A 16,461-nucleotide genomic window follows, 5' to 3' on the forward strand; every position below is an offset into this window, starting at 1 on the left:
GCTCAAGCGGTAGCGTGCTGGCCTGGCATGCGTGCGGCCTGGGTTCGATCCTCAGCACCACATACAAACAAAGATGTTGTGTCCGCCAAATACTAAAAAATAAATATTAAATTCTCTCTCTCTCTCTCCCTCTCTCTCACTCTTTCTTTAAAAAAAAAAAAAAAAAGAAGATGCCATCAGCCAGCCCAGAACCACTCTCACTGCTGCTCACCATCAGCCACAGCGGACACCTCATCCTGCAGCGCCAGGATCAGCTTGGCCTCCCGAGTGAGGTACTGGCAGCGGCGCTCCTCATGCTGCAGCACCGTAGCAATGCGCCGGGACAGGGTATGCAGACAGTTGATCACAGAAGGGTCAGCGTTGGCCTGCAGGGGAAAAGCCACACAGATCTAAATGTGCCACAGGTGCAAAGGAAGTAACAGGTCAGGCACAGTAGCACTTGCCTGTCCTTCCAGCTCTGGAGGCTGAGGCAAAGGATCTCAAGTTCAAAGCCAGCCTCAGCAACTCAGCAAGACCCTGTCTCAAAATAAAATAAAAAAGAATGGGGTATAACTCAGTGGTTAAATGTCTCTGGGTTCCATCACCAGTGCCAAGAAAAGCAAAAACATGCACAACCAAAATTTAGACCATGAAAGAAACCTTCTCTACTCCTCTCCTCCAGGTGCCTCTGGAGGCCATGATTGCCAGAAATTTCCTATGCCCCTCCAGAAGCACTGGCTGCCAGTCCCCGTTCCCTGCTCCTGGGAGGGCTGCATGATGGCTGCACAGAGGGGGCTCCATACACATTTTACCATGCCAGGATGGTAAGCAAAAGCAGGCTGTGGCTAAGGGCAGATTCCACCCACCCACCTGCTGTGTAACCCTGAGTGGTGGGACAACAAGGGCACCTCCCTCAATGAGGATCAGACACATTAAGCACTCACACAGAGCCTGCCCTAAGAAAAGCCCTGCAAGTGTCCACACTCAGCACTGTCCTGATGAGTATGCTGGACACGCCTGGCTACGTTACAACAGGGCACATGGTACTCTTCTGTCCTCAAGCATGAGCAGCTCTCCCCAGCTAACAAGAGGACCAGCAGGCCCCGGGCCAAGGCCCCTGCCCAGGGCTCCTTCTGCACCCACACTGACTAGGTGGAGGGAGGGTGAGGAGGCTCTCAGGAACAGAAGTGGACCCCACCCCCTCTGGAAGCTATCAGGGGCCACAGCTGGCCAGGCAGATGTATCCACCCAGGACCAGGGTGGAGTGCACAGCTGTGGGATCTGTGGAGCAGCTCCAGAGGGCAGATAACTGGGCCAAGCATGACCTGGTGGTTCTGGAGACCAACAGCAGTGATGAGTCAGCCTGGGGAAGTGGAGAGAGGGTGCAAGACAGGTGGTGCCACTGATTAGAAATCCCTGTTACCAGCAGGCAGGATCAGACCCCTGGGTTCAGAGCTGGGTTCAAGTGTGGGGACCTTACTTAGACATTAGCACTTGGTTCACCTGCAGAATTCTAGGCTCCCAGCAGATCTATGTTCACACAGAGCCTGCATCTGGGCAGACTCAGAGAGGTAGCACTGCCCTCTCTCTCGAAGCCTCTTAACAGTATCCCTGATGTGCAGTGCCAATTTACAGGGCATAGGCCATTACCTCAAAACAAAGACACACTCAGAATCTGTGTAAAAATACACCAGCAAAGCAGGGGGATAGAGAATGATCCTAGACATACGACACTCCCTTCCATCACCCCAAGAGTTCAACCCTCTGCTGCCAGTGCTGCCAGAGAAGGCACACTGGCCTCCCCCCCAGGATCCCTGATGTGCTGACCAGGTGCTGCCCCAGGTGAGGTCCTAGACCGCACTGCGGGCATCTGGTGTCCTGTCTGCTCAGTCTTGAGAGCACCTGAGGCGTATGTGGGCCCAGCCGTGCAGGGACACGTGAGAAGCCCTCCACCTGGCACATGGCTGCCTCGGGGCTCTCAGAGTAGTACCCAGCTCACGGGAGTACCACCAACAGGCTTCTCATCCCAAATGTACCCCAGCTCCCAAAACAAACTTCCAATTTACAGGAAACAGAGGCAGAGAGCAAGCCTGATGGTCTGCACAGGGAGCCAGCTCCAAATATTGAACCTGTGCTGGACCAAGGGAGGAGCTGGTAGAGACACTCGCCCGGGCATAGACCAAATGGAAAGCATGTCTGGCTTGGGAGCCCCAGCATGCCAAGTGCCAGTAGACACCAATGTGAAAAGTTGTCACGGTAAAAAGGCGCTGTGGCACAAGGTGGGCGGACACGTTGTAGAGAGGCCTTCACAATGTGTAGGAATGAGAAATCATGAGGTCGGGCCTTTCTGTGAAACACAGGGGGAGGAAACAGATGCAAAGACTATGGGTTCTGGGACAGGTGCATGAAGCTGTCAGAATGTTAGGAGTGTTTTTAAAACTCCTCAAGGCGAACCAGTGTGCTCCCTGAGTGGCAGGAGGATCATAAGTCCAAGGCTAGCCTGGGCTCCTCAGGAAGACCTGTCTCAAAATAAAATGACAAGGGCTAGGGATATAGCTCAGTGCTAAAGCACCCTTGGGTTCAGTCCCCAGGACCAAACAATGAATAAAGAAGCCAATCCTTGCCTAGGGGTACATTTCTATTTATTTGGATCCCTTACTTTTTTTTTTTTGTACCAGGTTTTAGACCCTGGAGCATTCAACCACAGAGCCATATCCCCAGCCCTATTTTTGTATTTCATTGAGAGACAGGTCTCTCTGAGTTGCTTAGCATCTTGAACTCTCGATCCTCCTGCCTCATCTTCTGGAGCCACTGGAATTACAGGTGTGTGCCACTGCTCCCAGCTGAATCCCTTACATTTTGACAGGTTTAATAGAAAGGTATTTCCTTAACTAGTGAAAACAAACTCAGAAAGAATTGGTAACTGCCTTAAGAAACAATCAGGCTTAGACACGTGCAGTGGCCACATTTGTGATTCCAGCTACTCAGGAAGCTGAGGCAAGAGGATCACAAGTTCAAAGCCAGCCTCAGCAACTTAGCAAGACCCTGTCTCAAAATAAAAATAGGGCGAGAATGGTAGTACACGCCTGTAATCCCAGCAGCTCCAGAGGTAGGAGGATGGCAAGTTCAAAGCCAGTCTCATCAACTTAGTGAGGCCCTAAGCAAATCACTGAGACTCTATTGCTAAATAAAATATAAAAAAAGGGCTGGGGATATGGCTCAATGGTTAAGGGCTTTTGGGTTCAATCCCTGGTACCTAATGAATAAAAATAAAAAGGGCCAGAGGTATATCTCAGTGTAGAATGCCCTGGGTTCAATACCCAGGAAAAAGGAAAAGAAAAAAACAATTAGTTTTAATTTAAAAAGGAAGGAAGGAAGGAAGGAAGGAAGGAAGGAAGGAAGGGGGAAAAAAAAGAAAAATAAAGAGTGCTGGTGAAAATGTGTAGAAGTGGGAACCCTTGTACCTTGCTGGTGAGAACGTAAAATGGTACAGCCGCCACAGCATACAGTTCAGATCTTCAGTCTCAACAAGGACCAAGGACCCAAACTTTCACTCCCGGATGTGTATCCAAGAGGCATGAAAATATGAACAGGAGCCAGGTGCAGTGGCACACGCTTATAATCCCAGCAGCTTGGGAGGCTGAGACAAGTTCAAAGCTAGCCTCAGCAAAAAGCTAGACAATAGGGCTAGCTGAGACTATATAGTTCAGTGGCAGAGCATTTGCCCAGCACATGTGAAGTACTGGGTTCAATCCTCAGCACCACATAAAAATGAACAAATAAGGGCTGGGGATATAGCTCAGTTGGTAGAGTGCTTGCCTTGCATGCACAAGGCCCTGGGTTCAATCCCCAGCATCACACACACAAAAAAAGAACAAATAAAATAAATGTATGCTGTTCATCTACAACTATAAAAAAAAAAAAGTAAGGCACTAAGCAACTCAGTGAGACCCCTGTCTCCAAATAAAATATGAAAATAGGGCTGGGGAAATGGCTTAGTGGTCAAGTGACCCTGAGTTCAATCCCTGGTACCAAAGAAAAAGGAAAAAAGAAAATGTGAACAGGAACATCCCCAGCAGTATCCTTCATTGCAGCCAAACACCCCCACACTCTTTAGTGCCCAGCAATGGGTGAAGTGTGGTACAGGCACAAGTCACTTGTGATGGCCACAAAGAAACATGGCTCACACACCACAGAACCTGCCAAGTGGACCAAGGCTAGAGGCCAGGCCCCAGACGCACAAATCCCTCTGTACGCAATTCAGCAGTGAGTCCACAGAGGCAGACCATAGCCTGCCAACCCTGGACAGAGCAGAGGAGGGGGCAACAGCTGGTAAGGACACAGGGGTCTCTCTCTGGAGAGTGAAAGCATATGAATCTGGACAGCGACCAGGCTGAGTGGCAGATAAGAATTCAGTGCCTCTGATGCCACTAACCTGGACCCTTGGAAATGGTAAATATTCTCCTTTGTATTGGGAAAAAAGAGGACCACACAACAAGGCAGACTCTGCCTGCATGCCAGGGAAGGTGAGCGCAGTGCCCACCACAGTCTGAGCAGTCATGACACTCACCCAAAACGGGCTGCTTCCTGCTCTACCCTCCTCCCCACCCAGGTTGCCTACACCAACACTCACCCTCAGGGCGAACACCACATTAAAAAGAATCATGGTAGGCGCTTCCCTCTTCGGGGATGGATCTGTTTTGGAGACCTACAAAAGAGGCATGATTGCAATAAATTGAGAGCCATGCATGGGAAAGACCCCAGAGACTAGCAGAAGAGGAAAACAGCTCCCAGGTCTTTGAGAAGTGACTGATGCCTTCCTTTCTGAGGAGCACCGGCTGCACAAACAGCTGTGACAAGAGTGGGGCGGTCAACGGAAGGAAGCAGAGTGACAGGATGCAGAGGGACCTGGGAAGTAGGGGGCCCAGACCTTCTCTGATCCTGAACTCAGACTTTCCCACTTCTATTCCACTGCCAGCCCCAGGGTCCACCTGACCTTCCCAGTTGCTTCTGCCAGGCATGACAAGTACTCAGGCCCATTTAGGGACAGGACAATGCTCAGGACCAGCAGAGACCTTAACAGGCTCAGAGGAGAGCTCAGAGGAGAGGCTCAGAGCAGCTGGCCCCATATCAGAGCCCAGTCCTCATCTCTGTTCCCAGCTCTGTATCCACAAATGCAGAAGCACTCCTAGGGCAGGAACTCTGCAAATCCAACCACAAGTGACACCACAAGGGGGAGCCAAAGCCCCAGACTCCCTGCCAGTCATTCCCACAGGCTGGCTGCCAACTCTTCCACCCACCACCCACAGGCAGTTCCTGGGTTCAACCTCCAGGACCATCAAAAACAAAAAAAGAAAAAAATAAATAAATGCTTGCACCATTTTTAGAAAGCTCAGGGGGTGGCAGATGCTAGTCAAATTACTCTCTTGGATTCCCTAGAAAACAGGTAACTTGTAAACAAAGAAAGCCACGTCCACAAAGACCCAGAGTGCGAACAGTAGAAGCTGACCATGGAGGGGAGCTGGGGGCCAAGTGCAATGCTCTGGGCTTGATGCCAGCATGGGGCAGTGGAGACAGTGGCAGAGACAGAAGCACCAGGGTGCCTTGTGCCTGCTGGCCAAGCACAGACCACTGGCAAGGGCTCCTCACTTCTCTGCTGGACCCCCAGGGTCTACAGAGGTGCACACTCACGGCAAGTGCCTGATCAGGTCTGCTGCCTAAAAGTCACCCTCACTAGAGCCAGTGTCAGCACCATTCTGAGCCTCATGAGCCCAGGATGGGCCAGACCTACCTAGGGAGAGCCCTACCTGCCTGACAAGGATCACAACTGACCAGGGAGGGACATACCTGCCCCAGAGCATGCTGCAGCAGTGTCGGGTGCCCAACAAACCGCACATTATCTATCTTCAGTTCAAATTTTTGGCCACACATTTCAGATTTGGTTGCCAAAATTGTTGCCAAAATAACATCTGAAAACCTTAAAGATGAAAAAAGGTAAAACAGAAAATAAGGTTAACCAAGGATCAAGACACCATGCCCTATACCTCCAGAGGGGAGGTCTCTGTGAATGGCAGTCATGTGAGCTGCTCTGCCCCAGTGGCTTTCTTGTAGCAATCCCGAGGTTAGGGAGGCAAAATCACCAAAATCACAGATAAAAGGCATGAGAAGCAGAGGTTGGAGGCACATGCTATCATCTTTACATGCTCTATGAAATTAGGAGAGGAACAGCTGCAGTCTGCATTTAAGAGGAGGATCGGCTGGAGCTGGCACTGTCCTAAGGAACAGTTCAATAAGCCTCACAGGAATAGGGGACCCTCCCAGCAGCCACTGGGCTTGCTGGCCTGCACCCTTGACATGGAGCAGGAACTGTGCTTTGTGGTACAACTTCTCTGATCCTAAACTCAGACTTTCCCACTTCCATTTGGGAAGGACAGTGCAAACCCATCCTATCACGGGAGCACCGGGATGCCACAGGGAGGTGGGAACAGCCAGGGCATGGGAGCTTAGCCATTGCAAGGCACACCTATACCCTTGTCTCCCTTCTGGCAAACTGGCCCCTCCTGCCTGGGGACTTGGATAAGGGAGATGGTCTGCAGGGAGGGGCACCTGGGGTGCATCATTGCCGCTTATCTCAGAGCCCAGGGCCTGGCCTCTGCTCTGGAATGGGTGTGCTAGACCATTGCTCCCACTGCACCGAAGAGTAGAGAGCACCTGCACTCTTCTACACACCAAGGAAAGCACTTCTAACATCCAGGAAAGAGGGCATGGTGTCTCAGGGAAGGCTTTCCTGCTGCCCAGGAACATGTTCTGCCCCTGGGCAAGGAATCTCACAGTCCTGACAGGCTACTAGACAGACTTGCAGTGTGTACCTCGTCATGCCCTCCCAGAGTGGGGACCATCGTTGTAAGCCCTCTGTTAGAAATGAAAAATGAAGGGCTGGGGATGTGGCTCAAGCAGTAACGCGCTCGCCTGGCACGCGTGCGGCCCGGGTTTGATCCTCAGCACCACATACAAACAAAGATGTTGTGTCCGCTGAAAACTAAAAATATAAATATTAAAATTCTCTCTCTTTAAAAAAAAAAAAGAAACGAAAAATGAAGGCCAGCTTCCAACAGTGATTGTAGCCCCTCTCTGAAAGAGCAGATGGCTCCAGATAAAGATCTGGGGGCCATGGATTCCAGGAGACCCTGGACCAAGGGCCTTGCTGTGGCCAACTGACCCAGGATGAAACGCAAGACAAGTACCTGTGAGTTCTCCCAGTCTCCTGGGCCAGGGGCATTCCACTGCCAAGCCAAAGGGCTCATGATGTTTCCAGCCTTCCCTCCAGAACTGGCAAGACCCTGTGGCAGTCCTGGGTCACCCTGAGCACACCAACACAGAACACAGGCCAGAGGGGCTATATCGAGGTTCCCAGACTGATCTTGTTAGAAACATCTGGGGCCCAGACGTGGTGACGCACACTGTAATCCCAGTGGCTGAGGCTGAGGCAGGAGGGTCATGAGTTCAAAACCAGCCCAAGCAACTTAGGAAGACCCTGTCTCTGGGATGTGGCTCAGTAGTTAAGCACCTCTGGGTTTAATCCCAAGTTCAATAAAAGGAGAAAGAAAGAAAAGGAAGAAAGGAAGAAAGGAAGGAAGGAAGGAGAAAGAGAAAAAAGGAAGGAAGGAGAGAGAGAGAAAAGGAAGGAAGGAAGGAAGGAGGAAGGAAGGAAGGAAGGAAGGAAGGAAGGAAGGAAGGAAGGAAGGAAAGAAAGAAAAGAAAAGAAGAGAAGAGAAAAGAAACATCCTGGGATATGCAGGACCTGCACTGGCATGCTTGGTCTCTGCTTCATTGAAACATTATTCTCTGGAGCAACTAAAGCAGACACAGCAGATCCTAGTGTCTCAAACCAGAGGCATCACAGGTTTTCCTTAAAGACTCACTCTGCCCTGTAGCTCCTGTCTGAGGCACAGTGATGTGAAAGGCGGTTCAGAGGATGAAATCCCTATACCGCTCCTGCTTGAGTAGCTGACCCAGTGTCAGCACATCATGTCCCATCTGAACAAACACCCTCCACTGGGTGGTAACCCAGGGACTAGGGACTAGCAGACAGAAAAGCAACCCCTGCCACTCCAGAAAGCTCACTTCTTCCTTCAATAGCCTAAAATCTCCACTAAAAGTTGTTGCTCTGTTATTAAGAGCTACAGGCACACAGCCTGGGCCCTAGCCCTCAGGTACCAGTCCAGGGACGCAAGCTACATGGCTGAGTGATGATGGGTCCTGGGATCCTCAGGCAAACAGGAGTAGTTCAGCTCATGTCTATAAAACCCAAATCCCAAGTGCCCTGCAAGAGCCAAATCTGCAAGAGCCAAATCCTGGCTGCCAGGGTCCACAGAGAGTGCCAACTGGAAAGTCCTGTGAAGCCTAAGTTAAAAGTCACACTGCCCTAAGTGGCTGTCTTGGGAGACCCCTCAGATGGCCCACAGGATGACAGCTGGCCACTCTGCTCATCTCAGCAAGTTTGCCCCCCACAGAAACCCACTTGCCACAGCTTAGCACCCATGTAGATGAGAATCTGTGTGGCTTCATACCTCAGATGGGGCCTGGTGCAAGGAGCACAGACACAGCAGTGTAATGAGATTGGGGGACAACTCACAGTTGCCATAAGCAAGTGGCAACAATTGCTTGTTGCTTCCAAAAGTTACAAAATTCTTGCCTGTAAAAGCTGGTAAATGTAATACATTAAAACTATTGTTAGGGGCTGGGGACATACTCAGTTCATAGAGTGCTTGCCTTGCATTCACAAGGACCTAGTTTCAATTCCCAGCACCACCCAACAAAAAAATAAATAAAAATTGTTACAAAAACTAAGGACCTCTGGACTAACTTGGAAACCCAAGAAAAGCTGGCTTAGGAAGCTCTACCAGCCCAGCCAGATGACAAGCCAGATTTTCTCTCCTTGCCAGACATTCTGGAGAAGGGCTTGCTCTCTGACTGGGCTAGAAAGGAGCAGGCAGCCTGGAAGGGATCTCAGCTCTGCTCCCTGCCTCCCTGCTGGGAGTTCACAGACACTAGAGTACCTCCAAGGCACAGGAGGGACGCACTGTCGGGGGCACAGGGCCGTCCCATCTCATCCCTGCCCTCCTGCAGTAATTCAGGATCACTCCCAGGAACGTCTTTGCCTCTGTGGGGCTCAGCCAATAACATTGAAACCCAAGCATCACACCTGACACTATTAAGGGCCCTGAAAACCACAGACTAGAAGCCACAGCCACAGGTCTCAGTGTGGCAATGGGCAGGGAGGTGAGAAACCCCACTCCTGCTCACCCACCACCTCCACAGGACTACTGGCTCCTCCTTGAGGGAGGAAGAGGTTTGAAGGCACACCTGGTCCCAAAAGACTCTCTGGTGCCACAACCATGTCTTGGCCTCTCAGACAATGTTAAAGAGCTAAATAACTCTGGGTGGAGAAAGGGCAGGGACAGTGGGGAAGCCTGGGCTCTTGTGGGAGGACAAGCTAGGGCCTGTGTGCCTCGTTAGTGATTTTTTTCAATGTTGAGTGAAAACAGGAATTAAGCACAATTACAAGAAGAGAGGGCAGCCAGAATCAAGACAGAAAGATGGTGGAGAGGTCTCGGTCTTACCCTGCAACCAACTGCTCATCGGTTGGAGGACATGGCTCGCTGAAATGGGAACAGGACCATCAAGACCAAACAAAAGCACTGCTTTACAAAACCATGAAAAGTTACAAGATTATTTTTACAAAAACAGTATTAAAGTCTAGTAGAAGCACCACCATAAGCATTAACTGCTAATGTCAAGACTAGGCAGCTTACCAGACAAGAAAGAGGACACAGGCACTCCTACTTATCCCAGGGCATTCTCCCTGAAGTTCAAACTCTTACACATGTGTGCAGGCTGTGGGGAACAGGAGTCTCTTCCTTTCTTTCTTTTTTTTTTCTTCCTGTGTGTGTACAGTACTGGAGATTGAACCTAGGGGCACCCTACCACTGAGCTACACACCCAGCCACTTTTATGTTAACTTTGAGGCAGGGTCTTGCTAAGGTGCACAGCCTGGCCTTGTATTTGCAGTCCTCTTGCCTCAGCTTCCCGAGCAGCTGGGTCACAGGTGCCCACTGCACCAGGCAAGAGTCACTAGCCTTTTTTTTTTTTTTTTTTTTTTTTTTTGTGGTGCTAGGAGTTAAACCTAGGGCCTTATGCCTGCTGGGCAAGTACTTTACCAACTGAGCTACATCCCCAGCCCAAGAGTTGCTTTTTAAAAAGAAGCTCAACACTGGGAAACGTATATCAGACACCAGGGCCATAAGAATTAGCCAGACACCTGAGCACAGTATCTCATCTTTCCAAAAGTGGATTTCTCCTCTATATGACAAGAAATTATCTGTAGAGGACAAAATGGAATCACCTAGGTAAAGCTTTCTGAAAACTGAAGTACCAGGTGAACGTCGGCTCCCTGAGCTTCCACCTGGAGAGCCAGCTGGGCATGTTAGGTTCATTTGTGCAGAAAATATCTGGAGCTTCTGCACTACCCAACCTGAGCTTTCTAGAAAGAGTTTAAGAATTTATGTTTCTGGACAGAGATTTTTATTCTGGGGCATGCTGTTTTCCAAGTATCCTAAAGACAGAAGACACTCACACCTGGGAGTGGAAGGGCACCATGCCCACAGTGCTCCCTGCTACTTCCACACTGCCAGAGACCCACCCAAGAAACACAACAGTGAAGCCACACCTTAGCTCATTGGGCTGTGCAGTGCAAGAGGTTACGATACCTTCTGAAGGCTGACCAGAAAACCAGAATCCTACCAGATCCAGTCTGACTCAGATGGACCTCCTGCAACTAGACAGGTTGCAATGCTACCTATATCTCCAAAGGCACAGCAGCAAGCACACAGGGCTTCAGGTGTGGGCAAGGTTCCACTTCCTGACAAAGGCAGGATGCTTCCATGCCATCCAGACCAGTGGGAGAGAGCAGGGCCCAGCCACCCGCAGGAAACTTACAGAAGACACACAAAGGCTCAACCTAAGGAAGGTACCCAAGTGTGCAAAGTTAGAATGGTACTTGGAGCCTGAACTTGTCCCCAGCAGATGCCCTTTACTGTAAAACAAGTAGCCAGAATGGGGAGAACGTGGCCCTCTTCAAGCACCTCAGGACACTGTGAGGCAAAGCTACCAAGAGCCACCAAAAGCCTGGTGGAGCTTCAGGTGTGCCTGAGGTGAAAGCAGGTGAACCACAGGCCAGAAAGAACTGGAGCTGGGCTATCTGGTGACAGCCCAATGGCACCCAAGGCTGGACTTGCTGCTGTGGGGCCAGACCCAAGGAGGGCAGAAGTACCAGCTGACTGCACCCCACCAAAGGCACCCGTGAGCTACAGGCACCGATGGAAGCCCACCACAGCTCGGGGGGGGTGGGGGGGTTCTTCTGGACAGTGTCTAAAGCACAGCTTCCAGGAAAATTTCACACCAAGAGGCCCAGGTTCCTCCAAGTCCCTGACTCCCCAGGAGGGAGTGGCCAGAGTGCTGCCGTAATCTCAGAGGGCCAGAAGACACCATCTCAGGAGAGGACCTGCCCATACCAGGCTAGTGGCTTCCCCAACCAGTGTGGGGCCCCAGGGGACACGGCAGCATGAGCACCCCAGCCCCTGACACCCAGTCCACAGGAACACTGCCACTTTTATGACCTTTAACTGCAAGTCTCAAGACACAGGATGGTCCCCATTTTCTTCAGTTCCCACTGAATTCCAGAAGAGGGTTTTAAACAAAGGAGTAATAGTTAGCTCCTACCCCTGAAGCCTATCTGATGGTACACCTGAAAAACCAGGAATGCTTCTGAGGAGCTGGAGTTTTTACTCTATTCAATTTCAGCAAATCTCCATTTAATGGCTGTGCTGGTCATGCTGTGATGGTGAGCAGCACTTTCTGTACCCTCACTCCCCTAAGACCACGATCTGGCAAACTGACAAGCAGGAGCATTCCAGGGTCCCAGAGAGAAAAGTAACAGTTGACAAGGACAGGGGGTGGATTTGTGGAACTGCTACACCACCTCAGGAAGCTGCTGAGCTATGACAGGAAGGAAGAGCAGGGGCCTGGCAGGTTCTGGAGGAGACCAAGCAGCAGGGACTGGGTGCCCAAAGGACTCACCCTAATGCTGAGAACAGGAGGTCAGCAGACCTGCATGTGCTACATTACCAAGCAAAGCCCTTCCTTTTTCTCTCTGGTAGTACTGGGGATGGAACCCCAGGTCTTACGTGCAATAGGCAAGACCCAACCACTGAGCTACAGCCCTAGACCTAAATGAAGCAATTCTTAAACTAATAAAGAATCTTCTGAAAAGAAGCATTCTGCTCCAGGGGTTTCCGTCTTCACTATGTTAAACACTGAATGAACTCCCTAGAAAACATCTTATGGTTATTATAAGTCTCTGAAAATTAACTGCAGGAATTGGTGTACCATCTTCTGAGGAAATCCCTCCACCCAGACTGTTCCAAGATCTCTGCACCTTCAAACCAACCCTTGTGCTCAGTGAAGTTTGTGAGGAGAATATGGGAGAAGTGTGCACAAGAAGCACCTATTGAGTGTGCAGGAGTGAGAGCTTCCCATGTGCCTGTAACACCTGAGTTTGTTCCAGGCCATCACCTTAAAGAGCAGGACAACCACAGGCCTCCACATGAAGGCTCCCTAGAGAGCCCACAGTCCACTACCCAGCAGCCCCAGCTGGCCAGCCAGTCCCTCTTCCAAAGCTCACGCTCAGGTCATGTCATAGGCCCCCACACCCTCATGGAGGGTGAAAGACTCTCGGAACTGACCTCACCATGCCAGTGTGCGGCACTGTCAGAGAACCAGAGGGAGTGGTACTAACTCACCGCACAAGGTCTCGGAGGCCCAGCCCTGCACCCCACACAGGCCTGTCTGTGTCTAGGGAGCTCAGGGTAGGTACTTTACAACCCTGCCTCCTGCACCTGGGAGCTTCATTTTAACTTTTAAAATGAACATGAGAAGGCAGAAGTGGTCATTTATGAAGTTTCTACCCTAATAGTGCCTCTCAGAAAGAGCAGCAAAGCAAACTTGGGAAGGAGCAGGATTCACCTTTCTGTGACCCTAAAGAAGTATTGAGGGTCAGGCCAGCCCCAGGTCCAGCACCAAGAGGGACCTGGCTGGCTGTGCTGTACCTGAGTGCCTACATCTGAACTCAGGCAAGTACTGGAGGAACCAGGTGTGTGGACAGCAAAGGGGTCTGCTTTCCTCTAATAGGAGACGAACATCCTTCACAGACACAGCCCCACCCATTCTCAGACCTACTTTACCAGCCACACAGCCCATGACTGGAGCAGGTGCCCAGAGTTCCCAGCAAGCCAAAAAGACGGGCAAAGTAACCATCAGCTCTGCCCTACCTGGAAGCAACCACCAAGCAGAGAGAATACCAGACTTCTCAGGGGCCAATGTATGCATCAGAGGGAGGGCAGGGCTCTGCCCATGCCTAGGAGCAGTACTCCATTCATGCCCTCAGCACCTTACCTGGAGTCACCGTCCTGGTCATCAGCATGGTCACTCGCGTTGTTAACAGCATATCTGCTACGGGGCTTATCTGAGTGAGCAAAAAAGGGAGAATGGCTAAGAAAGCAGGATCTTACCACATTCAACTGTGGATTCCCTAAGATCTACGGTTTCCAAAACACAGTGCATCCATGCAACAGAACAGCATGCAGTCACGCAAAGGAATAAGCATATGTGAATCTTGCAAACATTATGCTGAATGAAATAATCCAGATACAGAAGGATGAATGTTGTAATTGCACAGAATATTGAGAATAAGTAAATCCAGAGAGACAGAGCAGAGGTCAGCAGGGGTTGGGAGCAGGAGGCAGTGAGTCACTGCTCAATGATTACTGTTTCCACGTAGAGGCTGACAAAGTTTTAGAAACAGAAAACAGGAGAAGGTGCACAATATAACAAATGTAATTAATGCCACTGAATTATACACTTAAAAATGGTTAAGATTGGGCTGGGGCTGTAGCTCAGTGGTACAGCACTTGTCTCACAAGTGTGAAGCACTGGGTTTGATTCTCAGCACCACATATAAATAAATGAATAAAATAAAGGTCCATCAACAACTAAAAAAAACCATAAAATAAAATAAATGGCTGAAGTGGCAAATTTCATGTTTTATATATACCATAAATATTTTTCAGAAAAAAATGATGGTTTCCAAGAAATTATAACAATATAGGGAGATATTTTTGCGATGATGTTAATTCTTTTTTTTTTCGGGGGGGGGGGGCTACTGGGAATTGACCCAGGGTGCTTTACCATTGAGCCACATCCCCAGCCCTTTTCTTTTGAGACAGAGTCTGCTAAGTTGCTGAGGCTGGCCTCCAACTTGCAATCCTCCTGCCTCAGCCTCCTAAAGCACTGGGGATAGCCTATGTTCCCACCACACCCAGCTATATGTTAACTTTATAAGAAGGACGAATACACTGCATATGTGTGTACATATGCACACTCTCAGTGCAAGATGGCAATTGTGTTGAAAAAAAAAACAAAAGAACTTTTAAACTACATTCAATAATCTTCATATTCACAAACAATAATACTTTACTAGAATAATACAGTTTAAACATAGTAACAAGCAGAAGAGGAAAGATGTTAGAGAACAGAGGCTATAGCAGGCACACCCTTTTCTGGAAGATAAATATGAAGATGCCTTTTCTTCCCAGTTAATCAACAGGCTAATGGCCATCTGCAGAGGCCAGGCCTGGTACACACCTGCCAGTCCAGCTACTCAAGAAGCAGAGGCTGGAGGATCTCAAGTTCAACACCAGCCTGGCAAACTCAGGCTCTGTCTCAAAATAAAATCAAATGGGGGCAGTGGGGAAGCAGCTCATGATAGAGCACTTGGTTCAATCCCAAGCACTGAAAATAAATAAATAAATAAAGCTTGGGAGTAGGGCCTAACACAGTCAATGCTTTCAGTGAAAAGTTTTCAGTGAAAAAAAAAAACGACCAGGACAACAGTGAAAAGGAAAAACAACACATGACAAACCCTGAGAGTATAATATAGCGGAAAGTTACTGAAAGAAGCTAATCAGCCAGGCACAGTAGCCACGCCTGTGGTCCTAGAAGCTAGGGAGACTGAAGCAGGAGGATTGCAAGTGGGAGGCCAACCTCAGCAACTTAGTGAAGCTATAAGTAACTTAGTGAGTCCCTGTCTCAAAACAAAAAATAAAAAGTACTGGATACAGCTCAGTGTCGTGGAGCCTTTGTGTGAGGCCCTGGGTTCAATCCCCACTACCACACAAAATAAACAAACAATAAGAGACAATAAATATCCAAGGAAAACTCGGCAGACTTTTTTTTTTTAAGTTCTTTTTGTAACTGTAGATAGACAGCATGCCTTTATTTTATTTGTTTATCTTTATTTGGTGCTAAGGCTCACATGCTAGGCAAAGTCTCCATCACTGAGCTAAAGTCCCACCCCTCAGAAGACTTTGATTAACAATCTGAGTGAGCAGCAGTCCTCAAGCATAACAAAACTTAGATTAGACTGAAAACCTGACTCTATAAAATCAACACTCTGTCAGAAGAGGAAAGATGTTGGGACAGAGGCTACAGCAGGCACACCCTTCTCTGGAAGATAAATATGAAGATGCCTTTTCTTCCCAGTTAATCAACAGGCTAATGGCCATCTGCAGAGGTCAGGCCTGGCACACACCTGCCAGTCCAGCTACTCAGGAAGCAGAGGCTGGAGGATCTCAAGTTCAACACAGAAGCAAACTGCGTACATATTTACAGCTTTGTCACAAAAGCCTACTTTTATTTTAAATATGTAAAAGCTCCTTCAATTTTCTACAATTTGAAAAAAAAATCAAAATCAAACAATTCCAAGAGAAAATGAGGCAAAGGATACAAACAGTTCATTCACTGGAAAGGAAATGTAAATGGCTCTGAAAACAGAAAACACATTCACTCTATCAGATTCAATTCTTTACCTATTAGATCAACAAGAATTGAAAACTTAGTGTATTAAAACTAAATGTGGCTGGGCGCAGTGGCACATGCCTATAATTCCAGCGGCTCTGGAGGCTGAGACATGAGGATCAAGAGTTCAAAGCCAGCCTCAGCAACTTAGCAAGGCACTAAGCTACTCAGTGAGATCCTGTCTCTAAATAAAATACAAAATAGGGCTGGGGATGTGGCTCAGTGTGCCCCTGAATTCAACTCCCAGTACCAAAAAAAAAAAAAAACTAAATGTGGGGGCTGGGGTTGTAGCTCAGTGGTAGAGCGCTTACCTAATGTGTGAGACACTGAGTTTGATTCTCAGCACCGCATATAAATAAAGGTCCATCGACAACTCAAAAAAAAAAAAAAATCCACATGTGCCAGGTGCAGTGGCACACATCTGTAAATCCTAGCAATTTGAGAGGCTGAGGAAGGAGGACCTCAAGTTGGAGGCTAGTCTCAGCAACTTAATGAGACCTTAACTCAAGT

General features: G+C 49.0%; 1 protein-coding gene across 11 annotated transcripts in view; it reads right to left on the minus strand.

Moving 5' to 3' along the window:
• Nprl3 (NPR3 like, GATOR1 complex subunit) overlaps window positions 1-16,461 on the minus strand; it is a 35,488-nt gene that overhangs the window by 18,133 nt on the left and 894 nt on the right. For 3 of the 11 annotated variants that reach the window (XM_078024363.1, XM_078024358.1, XM_078024362.1), the window contains exons 2-5: window positions 13,492-13,561; window positions 9,603-9,641; window positions 5,827-5,956; window positions 4,613-4,687 (exon numbers count right to left, since the gene is read on the minus strand). In XM_078024363.1, coding sequence (XP_077880489.1) covers window positions 4,613-4,687; window positions 5,827-5,910 — 159 coding nt within the window. In that variant the 5' untranslated portion in view covers window positions 5,911-5,956; window positions 9,603-9,641; window positions 13,492-13,561. Of the gene's footprint in view, window positions 1-211; window positions 366-4,612; window positions 4,688-5,826; window positions 5,957-6,848; window positions 7,019-9,602; window positions 9,642-13,491; window positions 13,562-16,461 lie in introns of those variants that run through there. The other 8 variants (XM_040278464.2, XM_040278472.2, XM_021725408.3 and 5 more) reach the window with 6 other exon arrangements.

The sequence above is a fragment of the Ictidomys tridecemlineatus genome, chromosome 10, assembly GCF_052094955.1.
Source record: "Ictidomys tridecemlineatus isolate mIctTri1 chromosome 10, mIctTri1.hap1, whole genome shotgun sequence".
NCBI lineage: Eukaryota > Metazoa > Chordata > Mammalia > Rodentia > Sciuridae > Ictidomys > Ictidomys tridecemlineatus.